The following is a 16,800-nucleotide window of genomic DNA, read 5'->3' on the forward strand; positions in this document are numbered from 1 at the left end:
GTTTATAAACCTACATCTGTTGTTGTAGTTGTGAGAGTCCATAAAGGTCACAGCCATGGGGTCGTCGCCATGGAGAGTGCTCTGGTCGGCATAGCTACGATCCATGGCGTTCACCATGTGTGTCATTTCCTGCCGTGTCGTTCCAATGGCGTCTTTGCGCTTCTTTGCCAGTTTCCTGTTGGGAGCAGAGAGAGATGGAGTAAGACAAGATACACATTGTGTGCAGTACACACACATCAGCTAGCCTGCAGACCACCACCCCGCTTAGCTAGTATAGCTCAAAATGTTATAAGGTAGGTGCTGTCACTTATCGACCATACAGTAGCTGGAGTCTACAGGCTGCCGATCCTTGACAGAGTCAGAACCAACAAGGAAGAGAGAAAAAATAGAAAAGAAATCAGTCAGTGGGCTCAGCTATAGGAGCATAGGGAACATAACTATCAGTCAGTGGGCTCAGCTATAGGAGCATAGAGAACATAACTATCAGTCAGTGGGCTCAGCTATAGGAGCATAGGGAACGTAACTATCAGTCAGTGGGCTCAGCTATAGGAACATAGGGAACGTAACTATCAGTCAGTGGGCTCAGCTATAGGAGCATAGGGAACGTAACTATCAGTCAGTGGGCTCAGCTATAGGAGCATAGGGAACGTAACTATAAGTCAGTGGGCTCAGCTATAGGAGCATAGAGAACGTAACTATCAGTCAGTGGGCTCAGCTATAGGAGCATAGGGAACATAACTATCAGTCAGTGGGCTCAGCTATAGGAGCATAGGGAACGTAGCTATCAGTCAGTGGGCTCAGCTATAGCAGCATAGGGAACGTAACTATCAGTCAGTGGGCTCAGCTATAGGAGCATAGGGAACGTAACTATCAGTCAGTGGGCTCAGCTATAGGAGCATAGGGAACGTAACTATCAGTCAGTGGGCTCAGCTATAGGAGCATAGGGAACGTAACTATCAGTCAGTGGGCTCAGCTATATTTGCATAGGGAACATAAGTATCAGTCAGTGGGCTCAGCTGTAGGAGCATGTGGGCTCAGCTATAGGAGCATAGGGAACATAACTATCAGTCAGTGGGCTCAGCTATAGTAGCATAGAGAACATAACTATCAGTCAGTGGGCTCAGCTAAAGGAGCATGTGGGCTCAGCTATAGCAGCATAGAGAACATAACTATCAGTCAGTGGGCTCAGCTATAGGAGCATAGAGAACATAACTATCAGTCAGTGGGCTCAGCTATAGCAGCATAGAGAACATAACTATCAGTCAGTGGGCTCAGCTATAGCAGCATAGAGAACATAACTATCAGTCAGTGGGCTCAGCTATAGGAGCATAGAGAACATAACTATCAGTCAGTGGGCTCAGCTATAGGAGCATAGAGAACATAACTATCAGTCAGTGGGCTCAGCTATAGGAGCATAGAGAACATAAATATCAGTCAGTGGGCTCAGCTATAGGAGCATAGAGAACATAACTATCAGTCAGTGGGCTCAGCTATAAGAGCATAGAGAACATAACTATCAGTCAGTGGGCTCAGCTATAGGAGCATAGAGAACATAACTATCAGTCAGTGGGCTCAGCTATAGGAGCATAGAGAGCATAACTATCAGTCAGTGGGCTCAGCTATAGGAGCATGTGGGCTCAGCTATAGGAGCATAGGGAACGTAACTATCAGTCAGTGGGCTCAGCTATTGGAGCATAGAGAACATAACTATCAGTCAGTGGGCTCAGCTATAGGAGCATAGAGAACATAACTATCAGTCAGTGGGCTCAGCTATAGGAGCATAGAGAACGTAACTATCAGTCAGTGGGCTCAGCTATTGGAGCATAGAGAACATAACTATCAGTCAGTGGGCTCAGCTATAGGAGCATAGAGAACATAACTATCAGTCAGTGGGCTCAGCTATAGCAGCATAGGGAAAACAGCAACTAATGCAGAACAGGGAAAATGACCTGTGACCTACAATTAGCATAAGGAAAAGCTGTTATGAAGCATCCAGCATGCTGTCAGATGAAAGCCTAAAAAAGTTTTCACATTGAGACTGTTATTTTTGGTGGTTGGGTTTCAAAAGCCATGTTTCACAAGCCAAGTTTCACATCATGAAACTTAGTCAAATGTAGACTCATACAATTTTTTGTGTTTATTTAAGAAAACAAAAAACAGAAATATTTGGTTTTCATCTGACAGCAAAGGTAGGAAAAATCCCATAAAAACAATAGTAGGGGAATGACCTATGACCTATAGTGCATTGAAAACCATTAACAAACATAGTATCACAGGAGAGTTAGCTATGAGAAGAGGGGGTACAGTAAGGCATGTGCCGTCCAGTATTGGGGGAGTATGGGACACCGGTTTTTGGAAGAGGAAAGAGATCTTCAAGGGATACCTGACTTTGAATTGTATTCATTTCTCTTCAGAGGCAGTTGTCAAACAGTGAAGGAGAGTGTTATCCATAGAAAAATAGGCTAAAAATCTAAATGCCGAGGTATCCTTTTAAGTACTGTAGTAGCCTATGGAAATCTATCATCACGTGCAATCCATAAATTGCCAGGAAAATAATTATAGAGGACTTTAAACCTCGAGCATGACGGAGCGTGCAGGAACTGTAGTTGTACCCAGAGCCATAGATGTAAACCAGTTTGGCCAACATGTCTCAGAGCAAACAACCAATCTCCATGTTTATACAGAGCTTGCTCACACACATGGCATTTTGTGTCCCAAAATGGAAACAAACCAACGCTCACTATGAGGGACACAAAATACCCACAGATGGGAGTAATGCCATCTGATGAACGCAGAGTATTTTTTTCGGACATTTGCCAAACTGATAGAATATAAGGCTCTGACTTTGTCCACAGAAAGCATGCTTTACTTCTTGTTTATACCATGGTCTGGGTGAATGCTTATTTCTGATTGGCCAGCAGGTGAGCATTAAAAGCATTAAAAGCTGAGCGGACTAGCTTCCCTGCACCATACCAGCTCGTATCCAAGGTACGTACTATTTACTGGAACAGCGAACAACGTTTTCATTGCATAAGAAGCTGACGGGATGGTAATGATTGTTCCAGGTACAGTATTAGTCAGTTTACCAAGTGTTGCTAGGTAAACAGAGTTATGGCTTGTTAAACTTGCACACAAAAATTTAGCAAATGCTTTTATTTTATATGGTTGGCAAATGACCATGGTATAAGCGGGATAATCAACTCCTAGGTGTGCGTTAAATGATTTTAAATGCACTTCATGGAGGCAACCACCCTCCACCTGCGGCATGGGGTGGTTGTTCGCCTCCACGTCGTGCATTAAAATCGTTTAGCGCACACCTAGGAGTTGATTATTCCTTACCTCTTCGCCCCAAAATACACCAACTCCAGCTCGAAGACCACACACACAGACACACTCAGCAGGAACCACCAAGGTTATTACTGTTCACGAAAAGTAACCAATAATGGAAACTAGGTATGAAAACATCTTCCTTAACTGAAACAAAAACCAAAACCAAAATGAGGCTTTACAAAAACCCCATAACTAACTTAAACTGTGTACTAAAGTAACTCAAATTAACTAGAATTATACGAGGGATCAGCTGAGCAGCATTTTGGTAAACAAACCGCGTCACTGGGTGGCAATGGCAATGGAACCCTATGGAGCGTGAGTTTGAGCATCTGACTCTAGCCGGCTGACCGTGTTTACAATTTAAAAACTGCGACAGTTCACACAACTTTAACATGACATGCATATATTATACATCAAACTCGAGCTAAGTCTGCTCTCACGCAGAATGTCAAAATATACGCGATGTGATGTATACTTTTTGAGATATTAACGTTTGTTTGGCACAACTCATACTAGTTAACTGCCGCGGGGTTACGCATTTTTGGGTGGCAGTGACGTCACGCTGATTCGTCCTATAGAGAAAATGTCTTTAGTTTTTGTCTGTGGGTGTATCCAGTTGAATTTCTCTGGTTAATGACACAAATACACAAACCAACAGACTCTGAGGAAGACAGACTTGTCTGTCGAAACGTCAGTCAGCCCCTTCTATTAAAACGTGCAGACGGAAAAGAGTGCTCCGGTGTCTTTACTTCGGGTAGTCTGTGTGAAGTGCCCAGGTAAAATATTATTTTATGCATATTGTCCTCCACTGTTAAGCACCAGGACCCTTTTTATTCCAAACCTGGCTGAAGCGCGCTGGACTCTATTACTACACAAACCAACAGAGTTTGTATTACACAATACTTTTTCTGACCTTTTTGAATCTTGCAGCTCCCCTCTGACAAATACCCCATATTACAAAAAGACTAACACTGAAACTAATTCAAACAAATAAAACAAATAAACCTACAAATAAGCCTTTTCAAAAAATAAAAAATAAAAGTAGCAACCTGCTTCAAAAACCAATTAAAACTGAAAGTGATATTGAAAACAAAAAGTATAAATGAAATAAAACTAAAAACTAATGAAAAATGAAAAACTATAATAACCTTGGTAGGAACACAGGTTTATCCACTGACCAGGCCAACATACTGCTGTGTGTGTGTGTGTGTGTGTGTGTGTGTGTGTGTGTGTGTGTGTGTGTGTGTGTGTGTGTGTGTGTGTGAGAGAGAGAGAGAGAGAGAGAGAGAGAGAGACAACATGTGAGAATTACCGTAGGTATATCTTACATACCTCTCCTACTAGAGAGAAAGAAAGAGAGAGAGATAGAAGCAACCGTCTACAGTACACCACCGCAGAAGAAGAACCATCTTAAGAATGAACTAAACCAAATAATAAGCCATGTGCCCCAAACAGGAAGCAACCTGCTCCCGATCCACCAATAGGAAGGAGCCATTGAGCACGTGTAGCAGAGTTACCTGTGAGTTGATGGGCAGATGGATGATCACATGACTACATGCACACAAAGAGCTACAGGTCACAAGTGCAGCATTCTTTTTTCAAATAACACGCTTGGCCTGCTTGGGTCTGCTTTGGCCTAGATAAGCCTGCTTCAGAGCAACTTTGGAGCATGTAGAGGACACCGGGGCAGAGGCAAATTCACTTTCACTTCAATCACTTCAGCATGTAAATAGAATCTGACATTCAATTTGCTAACGATTCAGCAGTCAGTGTTTGTTAGTTATTATGTCAAATAATATGACAACCTTCTCCTGCAAAACATTTCCAATATTTCAAAGACTGGAGGAAGAAATAATAAAAAGAAATTAAAGCTTCCCACATTTGAATGTTTGAAGGAAAGAATCCACTGAATCCTGATTTGATTGAAATGAAAGTGAATTGACCCCCACCCTGGCTAGGCGTCAATGAGGATGGCTTTGGCTGGTTGATCAGTTGAAAATGTGTTTTGTCTTGAAAAAAGTATACTGCATCTTTAAAAATAACAACAACTAGCCACTAATTCGCCCAATAAGATAACAGCAGCTGGGTGAGCTGATTGTTGATTGGTTGTTTACTTACAGGTAATAAGAGTATGAATAGTAGGTCCTCCTGGGGTTGTGAGCCAATCAGAAAGCAAAGAATGAGACACAAGGGTCATGAATATGCAAATTAGGACAATTCTTGTCCTGTCATGACCAGCAACAACAGAAACAGAAAATAAAACACTCCTTGACTGCTCTGGCTACAACTTGAGGGTCATGCAAATTGTTAGTATGGGCTATTTCTTTAGAAAAAATAAAACCTCAAGTCTAAATAAATACTATCATAAACAACTATGAAAACTACAATATAAAAGGTAGCAGGATCATTTTTAAGATTTATGAAATTATTACTAAAATAACAAGGATCTATCTAAATTATATAAACTTAACATGCAAGTCTTTCACTTCGCAGTCTTTACTTCTGGAAGTATTTAGGATATTTAAAGTATTCATGCATTTAAAATCCTTTAAAGCTGATTTCTACAGTAACTGTTTAGAGAGTTAACCACGATTAGCCAATCACCTTTCACCACTCCTATGGATATTAAACATTTTGTCAAAACTGACACACAGCTGTCCAATCTAAAACAGCAGGCAGCTCACTTCCTGTAAAACAAGCATGATGTCATTGTGATGTCATCATGTCCCACCATTTTAAAGATGCAGTATTGTCTAAAGTTGTAAAAGTTCAATGAAAATGAAGATTGATCTCCCCAGAACCTGTTCATGCAATAGAAAATTACCTAATGATGTCAACAGGACCTCAACTTCAAAATGTTCACATAACCTAAAATAAATATTTTTCTAAAACACAAAACATTTCCCCAGAATGTTGCACCTAATTGAGTTTCACAGCAGCCATACAAATCTGTTACAAATCAACCTAAAAATGTCAAGACTTCAACCTTTATTTTTAGAGCTCAACATGATTATGTTTACCATAACTCCAAATAAAAATCCAATTCCAACTCAAAGCAGTTTTTTAGAACTCACTATTCAGCTCAAAGGCAAACTTCTGTCCCATGCAGAGATATGCAATTAAGTTTTGTCAGCCGTACACAGCTGTCATGAGTTGATTGATGGTTGCTACTCCTCAACCACAGATGTTCTCCACACTAAAAATGTTGTAAGTCAAAATACCAAAACAGTCACAATGAGTTGATCAAAATGTTCTCCTAAATACCTAGATGTTGATATGAAATAGCGTTCAAACTGTCCATTCTATTACAACTTAACCCCCTATCACAGATAAACCTAAACACATATTGTGAAAACATTGTTGGCTTTAGTTTAATGGACCAGTCTTCTCCAAGTCCAATAAGTTGCCCCCAGCTCACAGTAAGCACAGTAAGTACTCTAATCCAGTGATTCCCAAAGTGTGGGCCGTGCTGCATAGCTACCCGATTTTGGCGGGAGTAAAGGGTGAGTTTTAAAGCCAGAGTGAAGTACCGGTAAATAACGCTAATAATAACAACTAATAAGGTAGGCTAAATTTGGCCTTGACCTCTCACCTCAAGGTATCTGAATGAAAATGGGGTCTATGGGTACCCACAAGTCTCTCCTTTATAGATAAGGTACCATTTTTCACAACCTTGGCAGGTATGCATTTACATAAAGTTTTTAATGTTCAATTTTGTAATTAAGTTTGAAATGACCATGAAATAGTTATGATTAAATATTTGAATTAAAAAAGTAACCAATAAAACAAAGCAATGTGATTTAAATTACGTGTCATTCTTAATTTAATTATGTCAAATGTATGTCCATGGAGACGTAAATAGCATTAATAGCTTGTGAGAGAAAGAGAGAAGAAAATGTTGGCAATCTGGTTTTTGGATATTTTGCCTCAATTATACAGATGGATTATTAATATGCACTGCATTGCCGTATGCCCACGCTCACATGTTCTGTTTATAAAATACAAAATATATGGAAATACATCTTAGTCTCTTGTGCTGATCAGAGTTTTGAGTAAAGGCTTGGTGTGTGTCTGCCCAGTATCACGGAGGTTAGCACCAGTGAAGAGTCTCTGCTCTGCCCAGTATCATGGAGGTTAGCACCAGTGAAGAGTCTCTGCTCTGCCCAGTATCATGGAGGTTAGCACCAGTGAAGAGTCTCTGCTCTGCCCAGTATCATGGAGGTTAGCACCAGTGAAGAGTCTGCTCTGCAGTCGATAAAGTCTCTATACTGCCCAGTATCATGGAGGTTAGCACCAGTGAAGAGTCTGCTCTGCAGTCGATAAAGTCTCTATACTGCCCAGTATCATGGAGGGTAGCACCAGTGAAGAGTCTGTTCTGCAGTCGATAAAGTCTCTACACTGCCCAGTACCATGGAGGGTAGCACCAGTGAAGAGTCTGCTCTGCAGTCGATAAAGTCTCTATACTGCCCAGTATCATGGAGGTTAGCACCAGTGAAGAGTCTGCTCTGCAGTCGATAAAGTCTCTATACTGCCCAGTATCATGGAGGTTAGCACCAGTGAAGAGTCTGTTCTGCAGTCGATAAAGTCTCTATACTGCCCAGTATCATGGAGGGTAGCACCAGTGAAGAGTCTGTTCTGCAGTCGATAAAGTCTCTATACTGCCCAGTATCATGGAGGTTAGCACCAGTGAAGAGTCTGCTTTGCAGTCGATAAAGTCTCTATACTGCCCAGTATCATGGAGGTTAGCACCAGTGAAGAGTCTGCTCTGCAGTCGATAAAGTCTCTATACTGCCCAGTATCATGGAGGGTAGCACCAGTGAAGAGTCTGCTTTGCAGTCGATAAAGTCTCTATACTGCCCAGTATCATGGAGGTAAGCACCAGTGAAGAGTCTGCTCTGCAGTCGATAAAGTCTCTATACTGCCCAGTATCATGGAGGGTAGCACCAGTGAAGAGTCTGCTTTGCAGTCGATAAAGTCTCTATACTGCCCAGTATCATGGAGGGTAGCACCAGTGAAGAGTCTGCTTTGCAGTCGATAAAGTCTCTATACTGCCCAGTATCATGGAGGGTAGCACCAGTGAAGAGTCTGTTCTGCAGTCGATAAAGTCTCTATACTGCCCAGTATCATGGAGGTTAGCACCAGTGAAGAGTCTGTTCTGCAGTCGATAAAGTCTCTACACTGAGTATCATGGAGGGTAGAACCAGTGAAGAGTCTGTTCTGCAGTCGATAAAGTCTCTACACTGAGTATCATGGAGGTTAGCACCAGTGAAGAGTCTGCTCTGCAGTCGATAAAGTCTCTATACTGCCCAGTATCATGGAGGGTAGCACCAGTGAAGAGTCTGCTCTGCAGTCGATAAAGTCTCTATACTGCCCAGTATCATGGAGGGTAGCACCAGTGAAGAGTCTGCTCTGCAGTCGATAAAGTCTCTATACTGCCCAGTATCATGGAGGTTAGCACCAGTGAAGAGTCTGCTCTGCAGTCGATAAAGTCTCTATACTGCCCAGTATCATGGAGGGTAGCACCAGTGAAGAGTCTGCTCTGCAGTCGATAAAGTCTCTATACTGCCCAGTATCATGGAGGTCAGCACCAGTGGAAGAGTCTGTTCTGCAGTCAACACTTTCACACTTAAAGCAGCAATACTGGATTGTAGGAATTCATGAGAATTAGAAGAAAATGTGGAGGTGAGGGGTCACAATGCCAACAGTCAGGAGAAGAAAGTTGCCTGGTAACAAGAGTATATCCTGACAGTGACTTAATGTCTCTAATTGTTTTTAATTGTCTGAGTTTGACCATGATTGGCTATAATTGAGAGACTGGTTTCTTGGTTAGACTCTGCTGGTGAGATGATATGAGCAATACACACACCTTTATGAGTAGGGAAGTTCCAAAGACTTTATTTTCCATCTACAGGTTCAACTCTTCAAGAGGAAATTTTAATATATCTAAAATTTACACGTACAAATAAATTATATATTGTATCTTTCACTGTAAATAGATATCCCTTTAGATACTGTCTGTATGAATGGTCCACTGCTGGATTTCCCCAGACACAAAAGACTTTGTACGCCATGATCGGATCTTCTCATGGCTGTGTGATGGAGTCTGATTTCCATCTTTTCCACAGCCATGAATAAACTGATCTAAGTAATTACACACAAAAAGATAGACATCAGATGATTTGTTCCCAGGTAGATGCTGCTACTATAGTGTCGGCTATCTTCATTGTCATACTGTAATGTGTTTAGCCGCCACATGGTGGAGCCCTGCACCAGACTAACACGACACAGCAGAGGCCGAACCTTGCTATGCAAACTCTAGTGTCTGTTAGTATATCCTGCTACTAATCTGTGTGTAATCGGATACTCCACGTGAGGTTGCATTGCACCTCAAATAATGAATCCTAAAAGGCGATGTGCTATGTAGGCCTACATCCTTATTCTCTCATTCTTCCTCTTAAGACTCAGTTGCTGTGTGTTGAGCTTGTAGAGTTGAATTCAATGCTGTTGAGAGAAAAACACCCACATGATCTCACATCTCGCCTACAGTCCAATGCACAACAGCCAGGAGTTTCTTATTTTGAAACTACCACATTTGAACATGGATCTAGGGAAAGACAGGCCCTTTAGCTATTTTGAATCTTCAAAATTAAACTAACTTCAAGAAGTGATCAAGTTGGTTCTGAAGGGAGATCAACTTGTATGGTGGATGGATGGAAGATGGAGCTACACTACAGCAAATACTGGACCCACACATAACAAGAGAACGGCTTTAGCTGCTTGTTTGTGTCTGCATGCGTGTTGGTGTGTGGACATGAATGTATTTGCAGTTCATTAAGACTCTGCAGGTTTTTAGTGGGCATGGCTAGAGGCTGTCACTCACCTCTTCTTGACCAATAGGATGGCTACCAGCACCAGCAATATAAAGACTAGAACACCAGCACTGATCCCGGCGATCTTCACCACACGATCCGTCTGCTTAGCAGGATCAGGGATCACTTCTGGCTCCTCTGTAGCACCTAGAACACAAATCAAAATATAGTATGGTTCTGACATAAGATCAATCTACTTTTTTACTAATACTACTAATTACATTCCTAGGAGTGCACAAAATTAGGTAATTTTCTATCCTCATGACTAGATATCCATTTCAACAAATTCACTGGCTCCAATGCTTTGGTGGCCCTATTCATAAAAATAAAGGTTATCTCACCACCATGCATTTGTGGTTACTTAACAGGAGTTGACAATTGCAAAGACAAATGACAGACTCGGCAGGACTTCACAATCTTAGGGAAGCAATGACAAATGGCAAAGTCTGGACGCCACTGCCAAGGTGATAAAAACATTAAAAAGAAAAGTGTGAGGTGATATTTGTCTTACATCACCGGTCATTACTGCTATGTTTACAGTCTCAGTGAGATGTTTCTGAAGGAGCAGATGTGTGCTGGAGCGGAAGCAAAAAACCAGCCACTTTGCTGTAAGCGGTGAGATATCACTCGGTAGAGTCCTGAGAGTTTTGCCTGCCTGAGGTGGTGGTGGGATGGGGGGGGTGTAGAGTCCTGAGAGCTTAACCTGCTTGAGGTGGTGGTGGTGGTGTGTAGAGTCCTGAGAGCTTCACCTGCTTGAGGTGGTGGTGGGGTGTAGAGTCCTGAGAGCTTCACCTGCTTGAGGTGGTGCTGGGGGTGGGAACTCTTGTACTGAGATTAAAGTGGCCCTGCAAAACCTGACGCGATGACAAGTGAAAATACAAGCAAGGACATCTCCTGTTTAATCAAAAAGGTCCAACAATGTGTGTTTTTTTCCACCGGCAACTGGAGAAATTGAAAGTCTCACAATCAAAGGTTGAAAATGAATTCTCTTCACATGGTCCTTCACAGTCTGGGTTGTCTGTCTGCATTGTCATTTTCAAGGAGCTACATGAGATAGGGCCAAAAAAGAGCGAGAAATGTCTGCCCATCCAGGAGACCTGTTTCAGAATGCATCTTGTGGGAGAGTGGACTGAAGGTACCTGTTCCTGCTGCAGATACATTGCCATTATCACACTGTTTATTTGACCCAGGCAAGTGCTATTTGCAGACTCTTGGCTTTAGAGTATCTGCACAGCCCGTGTCACCTCAGGCAGCCACAGTCTGCCACCTAACATCCTCGGGAATGATCTTTGTTTTCTCTAAAGCTGTCTTTACCAAAAGCTCATACTGGCAAATTGGCAATTTTGATACAGAAAACAAATTCTATGTGGAGACAACACGTCAGCAAAAAAGGAGGGTGATGTTGTGCCTGCTCTGACGCATCTTTTGACGTAGTAAAAAACAGATCCAGTGAACATTCTATGTAAAGCAAAGCTGGAAAATTGCCAGCGCAAATGCCATGGTAACTGTCACACATGATGTAAATATATTCAACAGTTGTGTTTTTGCGTGGTGCGTATTTAGCTCACATGATGAAACACTGAGACCAACATTATATTCTTACATTTAAAATGTATCTTTTCATGAAGCACTGAGACTAAAACTATATTCTTCTTATATTTAAAATGTATCTCTATAGCTGAGCAATAATGAGCATAAGTCAGGGGTGTCCAAACTTTTTTGAATGGGGGCCAGATTAGATCATGTGAAAATGCCAGGGGGCCAGGTGCTTCTCGTATCATAAAAAAATAAAACAAAAAATCACATACAATTGTACTCTAAGTATTTTGTTTACCATCTGAAAACATTTAGTTCTGCATGTGCTGTTCCTACTTGCTGCTTGTACAAACTGTATGATAGTGCTGTCATCGTTAGGTGAAGGGAAAAAATGCAAATTGAACTTGCTTGATTAACCAATACTGTGTGGACGGCTACATATAGTATATTTTGAGAGACAAGCCGAGGGCCTCTTAAAATCTGTCCGCGGGCCGCAATTGGCCCCAGGGCCGGACTTTGGACATGCCTGCCATAAGGGATTGCTTCTAGTACAGTAGCATATCTGTGAAAGTACGGTACATTTCACAGCAGGTGGCAAAACTACAGTTCCACAAAAATGACAAAAAGCTATTCATGAGAAAGATGCTAATTTCCTCAGAGATAGATAATTTCCCTGTGCAGTGTTCAGTTAAAATACTGTGTAAAAGGCAATAACAGAACAGCAGCGGGAGCTGGGAGCAGCGCTACTTAGTGATCTATCTCACAACACCAGAATAGTCCATTCTGGATCATAAGAACATAATAACGTATTATGATAATCCAAATAATCTAACACAAAGACATAATACAGGCTTGACTCAACTCAATATAATACATGATAATCCAAATAATCTAACACAAAGACATATACACACTTTACTCAACTCAATATTATACATAAATATCAAACAATAATCCATAATGCTAAATATCAACAAGATACATGTAACATCTCTGGTTGACAGTGTTATTTTGTTGTTAAATGCTTCTGCCATGTCATTATGCAACACTGTCAACAATATTACACCAGCGCATAGGGTACAGTAGATTGAAGTCCTACACAGATCAATGCAATGTTGGCAGTGAGTTGGGCCAAAATATTTATATTCTTACACAACATCCCGCATCCATAGCTATTTTGTTTGTGTTCAGATTTAGCTTTTTGCAGCTGATTTGAATGTCCGCATTTTGTTTAGATTACACTCTGGACTTATGTATTCAGGAAATTAATTTGTGTGATTATTCCTTTAAATTGATGGTTTTACAGCCAAGCAGCCAAACTTGATGGCTCCAGCAAACACTTAAAGGGGGACTGACCCCCCCAGATTTCTTGCAAAACGGTATTCTACTTTATTTGAAAAGTCTGCAGGCAAGATGGCCGCCTATACTCGATTCTTTAGCTGGCAGAATTCCTCCCTCATAAACAAACATAACTTGGCCAATAAGTATGTAACATACAAAATAAAACAACCGGTAATGTCTTCATTTGATGTAGAATGCAGAGGACATGTGACTGTTTAGTTAAACTTGCATTCCAGGAATATTGCTCTAAAGATAACGTAAATGGCTCGAGACCGTTTCGTCCTGAAATACACTCGCTTTGTGCCAGAACACAATCGATTGGGGGTGGAACACGCCAGGATTGGCCAACGCCAATGCCAGTGCCCAGAACTATCAAAACAAATCATCGACAGAGACGCTATGGACCGCCTCCCAGTATTTTCAGTGTAGGCTATCCGAGATAGATAGCAAAGAAAACGTTATGAATATAGCCACGTTATAAACAACAAACTAACGGTGGTGATCCGTATGGAAACAGTGTTACTCGAAATGGTTAAAAGTTACAGTACGGTATATCAATTTGGTCATTCAGTGGTGTTTTACTGCCATGTAACATAACTAACTAGCGGCTAACATTAGCCACAGTAGGCATTACCCATGGATGCATTGCTCTTAAAGGGCTCGCGCCGCGTGAACTACAGTAATCACATGGGGGGAAAAAACAATTTTTCACATGAGTGGGGCACGCGCAAATACCACCGTGACGTCATGATGTATCAAATCTCCCATTCATTTGAGGGCACAAAAAAAGCAGGTTTGAACCCATAGAGGGAACTTATGCTGCTGAAAATAATACAAATGGTACAATGGTAACAGTTTGGTCTCAAATGTGAAGATTTTGACCAGAATTATTCACACACCACCCCTAAAGTCATATATATTGGTTAAAAGCTGAAAAAAAGTGTGTTGGGGGTAAGTTACACTTTAAATGGCCAAAACAAAGATGATTAATTATTATTGTTTCAATGAAATGTCCACGAGGAGGCATGGTGGAGAGCTGAGCCGGTGTGAGGTTTCGTCTGAAGGAGACCATGAAGACCATGAAGGAGACCATGAAGACCATGAAGGAGACTATGAATGTGAATGAAGAAGTGGGCTGACAGATGTGAGGGGGTGGAGCAGGTTCCAGTCACAATCAGATGAAGTGTATTGCCCGCTTTGTGTGTAGGAGCGGTGGAGACGTTTGAGGTTAAATGAGGACAGAAGTGAAAGGAAGTCAGTCGCTTGGAGTTTGTCAAGATGGATGTCTCCCATGACAACCACTGAGGTGCCAGGTGATGTCCAGTTCAACTCTAAAGTGCCTCAGTAGCCCTGGTGGGCGATATATGACAACAACACTAGTTTGAGAGCAGCGAAAACCATGATTGCATTCAAAGGGTGAGTTATTGCATAGAGGGGAAAGCTTAGTGAATTTGCAGGGTTTGGAAATGAGGGCAACCTCCACGTCCAATGGAACCAGGTGTGTGGGAGAGAGGAGAATCAGCTGGTGTGGCTGTGTTTTCTGGAGTGATCCAGGTTTCTGTCAGGGCTAGCACCTGACTGTCAGATAGGTTTGTCCTTTAATGCCCTTTCTATCCATTCTAGTTCTACGTGACCAGCCAAATGATTGTATAAGAATGATTTCTATGAGAATGTGGTAATGCATTTTCTATTTATCCGAGTCTCTACTCCGCACAGCTAAATGACTCCGATCCATCAGCTGTGTGTGTGTGTGTGTGTGTGTGTGTGTGTGTGTGTGGCTGCCTGGGGATTACATCCACATCACTTAGAGCCAGTCTCATAATCCATCAGCATATGGCTTATAGTAAAAACATGACATTTAGACTGTGTGTGTGTGTGTGTGTGTGTGTGTGTGTGTGTGTGTGTGTGTGTGTGTGTGCGCGCGCGAGCGCGTTCACACAATCTAGATACACACACACACGCGGGGTTAAAGGGTTGATCAGATTATTAAAAGAGTTGTGTATCAAAGCAATCTCTAACATCAGTCATAAGAAAGCTTCTTAGATAACGTGCAGGAAAAACAGATGTTGAACATCAGATTAATAACGATCATTCATGGATCGTCAAGCATTCATTTGACAATAACAGCAGAAGATAAACAATCACAAAAAAAACATTCACACAAATGTTTTATCTAAGGAGCCAAATTATGAAGAGACATTTTTCTACTGGGCTATTTTAAATCTTGCGATCTGAGCATGTGTTTGTCAAGTGAACGCTGGCACAGTGCCGTTCTTTGGCAGGACGTGGTATAGACAGTGATAGTGTGTTCTCACCTTTAATAGCCAGCCTGAGACACTGTGTCTTAGTCTCCTAAAGAGAAAAGACAAGAGAATAGCAGAGTCCCACGTCAACATACAACAACAGACTATAACCAGACTCAAGAGAATGTGAATTTGTCTCATGTATATTGTATAAGTTGTAACAATGTAACATTGTATAGGCCAGGGAACCAAATATGAGGGGCAAAGAGGGGGACAAAAAGACAAAGGCAAATAGGCCATGCACTGATGCCTTTCAGTGCATCTAATAGCCTGCGGGATCTGTTGTAGTTTTAGCAGGTATGTGTTATAATCAATATCTCTTCTCTATATCTGGGTAAATGTTTATTTACCCTTTCTGTGCTGCTAACAGCTTGAAGGTAGATGTTGTAGTTCTTCCTTGGAGCCAGTGGAGGATTCCAGAAACCCTGGGGAGGAGGAGGGACGTGATCAAAAGCTGAATATGAGGCAACATGTTGAGTCAGCTGTTTGGTTACATGTTTAACCATGTTTAAGAATGTACACTTGTAGCTAATCTGCCAAATTTGAGCCACTTGTATGTCTTAGAATAAACCAAGTTCACTCAAACTTAATTTCACCTGAATGTTTTTTTCTTTGTGTTCTTTTCATATCACTGTGTTGTCCCATGCTTCTGTATTTTTTTTTCAAATTATACAATTATTATAGTTTACTGTGTTTTCCATTTGATTTACTTTAAAGAAGAGGTCTCACCCATAACCCTCTGGGTGTTGCCCTCTCAAGCACCTTCTTGCACTCTATAGAAAACAGGTTGTCCATATGAAAAGGCTTGCCTGATAGGTCCTGTTGTCTCCCACGGTGAAGGGGAGCGGCTCTGGCAGGTTGCTGGGGGACAGCTGGGCTGCATAGTAATATGGAGATCCACCACTAGAGGCACTGTGGTAGGAAACTGGGACCTGGGGAACAGATTGAAAATAATGTCTGTCTATGTGTCTAGGCGCCTCTCTGCAAACAATTAAATGTTTTTGTTTTTCTTACTCAGATAGAAAATTCATTTAGTAAGAGTAGGTGTCATTTTGTGGTCTGAGGTGACAAATGGTGAGTATCTAATTTTGGAATATGAAAGTCTTCACCTAAGCTGTTTTCCCACATGCGCCTTTTACCGCTAAATGACTGGAACGCGGTCTAATGCCTTCATGTGTGAAAGTTGTTGTTCCGGTATAAGAGCGACCCCGTCGTCGCGGACATTTAACCAGTTTCGAGCCAGTCAGAAGAGCGGTATGCGCGATAAGGCACACAAGTGTAGAACGGGTCCAGTCATTTGCCGCGACACCGGTCCTTGGGCGAGGTGTACACACGTTGTTTAACGTTCACTTCCAGCGTGCATCATCTAATCATTTGCGCACATCAAAGCAAACTACTTCCACATTTCGCTTCGTGCATTT

The 16,800-nt window shown here is 41.7% G+C and overlaps 1 protein-coding gene across 2 annotated transcripts in view; it reads right to left on the minus strand.

Moving 5' to 3' along the window:
* Window positions 1–16,800, minus strand: part of ptprk (protein tyrosine phosphatase receptor type K) — a 190,410-nt gene that overhangs the window by 25,890 nt on the left and 147,720 nt on the right. For both annotated transcript variants that reach the window (XM_083643454.1, XM_083643453.1), the window contains exons 17-22: window positions 16,189–16,311; window positions 15,730–15,804; window positions 15,392–15,428; window positions 10,211–10,346; window positions 5,449–5,478; window positions 15–175 (exon numbers count right to left, since the gene is read on the minus strand). In XM_083643454.1, coding sequence (XP_083499580.1) covers window positions 15–175; window positions 5,449–5,478; window positions 10,211–10,346; window positions 15,392–15,428; window positions 15,730–15,804; window positions 16,189–16,311 — 562 coding nt within the window. The remainder of the gene's footprint in view (window positions 1–14; window positions 176–5,448; window positions 5,479–10,210; window positions 10,347–15,391; window positions 15,429–15,729; window positions 15,805–16,188; window positions 16,312–16,800) is intronic.

This window comes from Poromitra crassiceps (genome assembly GCF_964638095.1).
Source record: "Poromitra crassiceps genome assembly, chromosome: 9".
Taxonomy (NCBI): Eukaryota; Metazoa; Chordata; class Actinopteri; order Beryciformes; family Melamphaidae; genus Poromitra; species Poromitra crassiceps.